Source organism: Borostomias antarcticus (genome assembly GCF_949987555.1).
Source record: "Borostomias antarcticus genome assembly, contig: scaffold_853, whole genome shotgun sequence".
NCBI classification, from domain to species: domain Eukaryota; kingdom Metazoa; phylum Chordata; class Actinopteri; order Stomiiformes; family Stomiidae; genus Borostomias; species Borostomias antarcticus.
The window spans coordinates 1-7,000 of NW_028176548.1; the positions used below are offsets into that span (position 1 = coordinate 1).

Here is a 7,000-nt window from a genome sequence, read left to right on the forward strand (position 1 = left end):
CCGTATCCGTATGACAATTCAATATGTACAACGATTTAAACTTCATCTAGACACCACAAGCATGTCAATATGACTTTAAGACCGAGCACTAGGCCATACCCAACACCACAACATCAAACTGCAACTGCCTGCTGGTGCTAGCTTCCTCGCCGATGGTGATGTTGCTAGTGCTAGTGCTAGTGCTAGTGCTAGTGTTAGTGCTGGTGCTAGTGCTAGTGCTAGTGCTAGTGTTAGTGTTAGTGTTAGTGTTAGTGTTAGTGCTAGTGCTAGTGCTAGGGTTAGTGTTAGTGCTAGTGTTAGTGTTAGTGTTAGTGCTAGTGCTAGTGCTAGTGCTAGTGTTAGTGTTAGTGTTAGTGTTAGTGTTAGTGCTAGTGCTAGTGCTAGGGTTAGTGTTAGTGCTAGTGCTAGTGCTAGTGCTAGTGCTAGTGCTAGTGCTAGTGCTAGTGCTAGTGTTAGTGCTGGTGCTAGTGCTAGTGCTGGTGCTAGTGTTAGTGCTAGTGTTAGTGCTAGTGCTAGTGCTAGCTTCGATAGCCTCTGAGCACTTCTGCATTCGATTGCACCTGCTGCGCTGTCATTGTCGAGTGGTAGCTTCTTCATTAGCATTGCCAGACTTTCTTTTCTTTTATGAAGAGGTGGTCATTGTTGTTATACCTCTTTTCTCCATTGTGAGCAGGTTGGCTAGTTGTAGCTTGTTGAGCACTGAGAGTAGGCTACAGTCAGTCCAGTGTGTTGTTCAGGTGCTCTCTCAGGAACCTGTATGAGTTCAGGTTCTCTCTCAGGAACCTGTATGGAGTTCAGGTTCTCTCCCAGGAACCTGTATGAGTGTCAGGTGCTCTCTCAGGAACCGGTATGAGTTCAGGTGCTCTCTCAGGAACCTGTATGAGTTCAGGTCTCTCCCAGGAACCTGTATGAGTTCAGGTTCTCTCCAGTAACCTGTATGAGTTCAGGTGCTCTCTCAGGAACCTGTATGAGTCAGGTTCTCTCCCAGGAACCTGTATGAGTTCAGGTGCTCTCTCAGGAACCTGTATGAGTTCAGTTCTCTCCAGAACCTGTATGAGTTCAGGTGCTCTCTCAGGAACCTGTATGAGTTCAGGTTCTCTCAGGAACCTGTATGAGTTCAGGTTCTCTCTCAGGAACCTGTATGAGTTCAGGTTCTCTCCCAGGAACCTGTATGAGTTCAGGTGCTCTCTCAGGAACCTGTATGAGTTCAGGTTCTCTCTCAGGAACCTGTATGAGTTCCTCATCTCAACCTCCTCCCCTGGATGGTCATAGGGATTAGGGGTCTCTTGTTCCTTCTGAGGTCCACCACCAGCTCCTTGGTCCTGCTGATGTTCAGATGGAGCTGGTTCTCCTCAGACCATCTGACCAATCTCCTGACCACATCCCTGTACTCCTCCTCCTCATCCCTGTACTCCTCCTCCTCCTCCCTGTACTCCTCCTCCTCCTCCCTGTACTCCTCCTCCTCCCTGTACTCCTCCTCCTCCTCCCTATACTCCTCCTCCTCATCCCTGTACTCCTCCTCCTCATCCCTGTACTCCTCCTCCTCATCCCTGTACTCCTCCTCCTCATCCCTGTTCTCCTACTCCACATCCCTGTACTCCTCCTCCTCCTCCCTGTACTCCTCCTCCTCATCCCTGTACTCCTCCTCCTCATCCCTGTACTCCTCCTCCTCATCCCTGTTCTCCTCCTCCTCATCCCTGTACTCCTCCTCCTCCTCCTCCTCCCTGTACTCCTCCTCCTCCCTGTACTCCTCCTCCTCCTCATCCCTGTACTCCTCCTACTCATCCATGTTCTCCTCCTCCTCATCCCTGTACTCCTCCTCCTCCTCCCTGTACCCCTCCTCCTCATCCTCACTGACGCAGCCCATGAGAGTTGTGTAGGTTGGAGGTGTAGAGTTAGAACAGGAAAGGTGAGGTCTCTCCCTCTCTCTCTCCCTCTCTTCCTCTCTCTCTCCCTCTCTTCTCATTCCCTCCTCTTTCCCACCCAGCATCCTTCCTCCACCCCCCTCACTCGCTCCCCATCTATCTATCCCCTCCCTCCCTCCCTCTCCCTCCCTCCCTCCCTCCCTCCCTCCCTCCCTCCCTCCCTCCCTCTCCCTCCCTCTCTCTCTCTCTCTCCCTCCCTCTCTCCATCTCTCCCTCCCTCCCTCCCTCTCTCTCCCTCCCTCCCTCCCTCCATCTCTCCCTCTCTCTCTCAATGCTTATTTCCAGCCTCAGCGTGAGTGCTGGCGAGGGCCCAGCAGGTCTGCTCAGAGAGGCAGTGACACACAGCAGTGTGGAGCAGGGTCACTCACACACACACACACACACACACACACACACTCACACTCACACTCACACTCACACTCACACTCACACTCACTCTCACTCACTCACTCAGACAGGCAGAGAGAGGCAGGCAGGGTCCTGGGCCATGCTGAGCTACCCCCACCCCCCTTTCACCCAACACCCAGAGAACACACACACACTGACCTACCAGCCCGTCTACACACACACACACACTGACCTACCAGCCCGTCTACACACACACACACACACACACACACACACACTGACCTACCCAGTCTACACACACACACACACACACACACACACACTGACCTACCAGCCCGTCTACACACACACACACTGACCTACCAGCCCGTCTACACACACATACACTGACCTACCAGCCCGTCTACACACACACACACTGACCTACCCAGCCCGTCTACACACAGACACACACACACTGACCTACCAGCCCGTCTACACACACACACACACTGACCTACCAGCCCGTCTACACACACACACACACACACACTGACCTACCAGCCCGTCTACACACACACACACACACACACTGACCTACCCAGCCCGTCTACACACACACACACACACACACACACACACTGACCTACCCAGCGAGTCTACACACACACACACTGACCTACCCAGCCCGTCTACACACACACACACACACACACACACACACACAGCAGACGGGGACATTGATCAGTGATCCCAGTGTAAAGGACCCACCCTGATGGGGCTGATGCTCTATTCACTCCCAGACTATCACAGCGCTTCAACTAGTGAAACGTTCGGGACTCAGAGCTTTGAGCTCTCATCCCGTCTCCTCTGGTCTGAGTCTGATGAAAGGAGGGGGGGGGACGGGGGAGAGATGGAGGGGGGACGGGGGGGGGGGGAGAGATGGAGGGGGGGGGAGAGATGGAGAGAGGGAGGATGGTCTTGTCAGTTGTGCAGGGTTGCACTTTCCCCTGTAAACATCAGTGTGTTTGTGCTTCTCTCTTTCTCTCTCTTTCTCTCTCTCCTTCCGCTCGCTCTCTCCTCCACCAGCACTCTGCCACACTCCACTGGCTTCTGCTAGAGCTCTCCTGTCATATTAGCTAACACACCCACATCACACACCCACACACACACACACACACCCACACACACACACACACCCACACACACACACACACACACACACACACACACACACCCACATCACACACCCACACACACACACACACACCCACACACACACACACACCCACACACACACACACACACACACACACACCCAGGCAGCAGGGGAGAAAGCTTACTGCTGGGCGTCATGCTAAAAGTTGATCCAAAAAGAAAAAGAGAGAATTCTCCATGTACCCTTTCTCCCCGTTTTGTACCAGACTATTTTGATATCCTATGGAACTGTTGAGAGCAGCAATTACTGTCTGTAGCAGTTAAGATCAAACGCAAACCATGATTATGTAAACAATGATGTGAACAATAGGCCTAATCTTATCTTAATAACTTAATTTAGCAGTGTTTGATAGTGAAAATATGGCAATGTTTTTTTTATGTGGTGACCTATTTATGTAATGTAAGATAATGAAACACAACCAGATAGTTCAGCACAACGTTTTATCAAATGTATTAATTTGCAGAGTAGTTGTGTATTAAATGTGTAATAAACCATGTAGGACATGTTGTTGACACGTCAGAATCAGAGCGGATACAAAGTAGCCTGTGACGTCGTGGGGGCGCTCGCGCAGAGCACCGGGTTCTAATGGAACATCACGAGCTCCCCGCATCCGGCCCAGTCATCTCATAAAACTGTGAAAAGTGTTCTTTAAATAAAGGGAAGGGACTAACCCTAACTCTATAATAGCAGCCCCAACCGATGGCTAAAGGGTTAAGACTAAAGTGAACTGAATTGTAAGAAGTTGGTTTCCAGGGGAACTATTCTTACTGTTCCAGCTGGGTTGGGCTAAACCAATCCTGCGGGGAGGGAGAGAGTTGAACCAGGCTTCAGTCATTTCTCTTAAATGTGTTATGACAAACCAGAACATACTGCTTTTAGATCTAACATCGATTTCGACAAGATAATGCATTATAATGTGTTCTGTGCCCACAAAAAGAGCGTTTTATTGTGTGCGAATGTGTGCGTCCCCCCCCACGGCCGCGCAATGCTCGCAGCCCTGCCAAGTCAGTTTGAAAAGATCAGACAAAGGCAGCAGCAGCCCTCGGCTTGGACAGGCTGGGAGAGCGCGAACCAGCAGAACCGTTCCTCTCTGATCAGGGGGTGGAAACCACGAGAGAACACACTGGATCTCTAACCCTCCGTGTATTTATCAGAGTTTAAAGGTCTCTTTTGAAAATGTACGACCGATTGGATCCTCGGGGCGAGCAGAGACGGTTATCTAGAGCAGAAATAGGCACCGCCGCCTAGGGCTCGGCGCGTTCCCCCTCTTGGCGAGGGTTTGTAGTGGAACCAGATTTTTGGGCTTTTTGCATATGAATCCTACTGCGCAACCAGACGGATCACGTGGGCTGTGGAGTTGATCGATTTGCACAGTTAAATGTGAAAAGAGTAACGGGAACGGTCTGTAGAAACGCTCTTCTTCCGGATAAGGGGACGAGACTTTACCGAGGAGGATCGGTCGGCGGGCTCACCCGGAGTGTTTTTGTATGCCTGTGTAAAATGGAGACGCACATATCGTGCCTCTTTCCGGAAATTTTAGCCATGATTTTCAGTTACTTGGATGTGAGGGACAAAGGGAGGGTGGCCCAAGTGTGTGCGGCTTGGAGGGACGCGTCTTACCACAAGTCTGTGTGGAGGGGGGTGGAAGCGAAGCTGCATCTGCGGAGGGCCAACCCGTCCCTGTTCCCCAGCCTGCAGGCCCGGGGGATCCGGCGGGTTCAGATCCTCAGCCTCAGACGCAGCCTCAGCTACGTGATCCAGGGGATGCCCAACATCGAGAGCCTGAACCTCAGCGGCTGCTACAACTTAACGGATAACGGGCTGGGGCACGCGTTCGTCCAGGAGATCCCCTCGCTCAGGGTCCTGAACCTCAGTCTGTGTAAGCAGATCACGGACTCGAGTCTGGGTCGAATCGCCCAGTACCTGAAGAACCTGGAGGTCCTGGAGCTGGGGGGGTGCAGTAACATCACCAACACCGGCCTGCTGCTCATAGCGTGGGGGCTGCACCGGCTGAAGAGCCTCAACTTGCGGAGTTGCAGGCACGTTTCTGACGTGGGCATCGGCCACTTGGCCGGGATGACCCGGAGCGCTGCGGAAGGCTGCCTTAACCTGGAATACCTGACCCTCCAGGACTGCCAGAAACTGACCGACCTCTCCCTCAAGCACATCTCCAAAGGGCTGGCCAAGCTCAAAGTTCTCAACCTGAGTTTCTGCGGGGGGATCTCGGACGCAGGGATGATCCACCTCAGTCACATGACCAGCCTGTGGAGCTTGAACCTGCGCTCCTGCGACAACATCAGCGACACCGGCATCATGCACCTGGCCATGGGCACGCTGAGGCTCTCCGGGCTGGACGTGTCCTTCTGCGACAAGATAGGCGACCAGAGTCTGGCGTACATCGCGCAGGGCCTGTACCAGCTCAAGTCCCTGTCCCTGTGCTCCTGCCACATCAGTGACGATGGAGTCAACAGGATGGTTCGCCAGATGCACGAGCTGAGGACCCTCAACATCGGGCAGTGCGTGCGCATCACAGACAAAGGACTGGAGCTCATAGCGGACCACCTGACTCAGCTGACCGGGATCGATCTGTATGGATGTACTAAAATCACGAAGAGGGGTCTGGAGAGGATAACGCAGCTCCCCTGCCTTAAAGTTTTAAACCTGGGACTCTGGCAGATGACCGAGAGTGAGAAAGTGAGGTGAAACTTCGGGCTCTGGTTGTGGGGGACAGGGGGAGGAGGGGGAGACAGACGGGTGGGCGGGGAAATGCTCCCTTATTTAAAATCATTCTGTTTGCTCTGTGTCGCAATAGGATATTTTCAATGTCTAACTCAATTCCCAGACAGTGACTTTCGTTTCACATTTAATGTTATTTAGCCTGCGATTAATCTTCATGCATCTTCATTAACGCAGTATCCCGCCCAACGTCAGCAACAATTAAACCCAACCTATCTAACGAGTCAGATATTCAAACTTTATCCTCTCCAACTGTCGCGTCTCAAACCTTTGGCTACCTCCTGGACGGGCTAGGAACCCTGTTCTTCCATCCTAGAGAGAGCAGAGAGAACCCTGTTCTTCTATCCTAGAGAGAGCAGAGAGAACCCTGTTCTTCTATCCTAGAGAGAGCAGAGAGAACCCTGTGTTCTTCTATCCTAGAGAGAGCAGAGAGAACCCTGTTCTTCTATCCTAGAGAGAGCAGAGAGAACCCTGTGTTCTTCTATCCTAGAGAGAGCAGAGGGAGAAAGTGTGCCTGTAGGACAGACCTGCCCCCTCCCCCATCACGTCTCAGAAAGGCTAAAGAAGGGATTCTAACTACCTTTGTTAATTTCACCCGAAACGCTTCCCAATGCTAGAGAGAGAGGAGGACTGTCTACTGCCCAGTGAGACTATAAGAGCGAGTTTATGCAAATACGGATTAAATACTGGTTTGTGTCGAAAAGCTTTTATTTAGTTTTGTTTACTTTTGAGCCCAACTTAAAGGCCTTGAAGCCTGGTATTCAAGCTTTGAACGGGAGGTCCCTTCTGCTGA

General features: G+C 51.9%; 1 protein-coding gene across 1 annotated transcript; it reads left to right on the forward strand.

The window, feature by feature from the left end:
• Nucleotides 1-4,559: 4,559 nt before the first annotated feature.
• On the forward strand, nt 4,560-6,176 carry fbxl14b (F-box and leucine-rich repeat protein 14b). The gene has a single exon (XM_084462345.1). It carries the CDS (start codon nt 4,972-4,974, stop codon nt 6,172-6,174), a length of 1,203 nt encoding a protein of 400 aa, XP_084318471.1. The 5' UTR covers nt 4,560-4,971; the 3' UTR covers nt 6,175-6,176.
• The last annotated feature ends 824 nt before the right edge of the window (nt 6,177-7,000 follow it).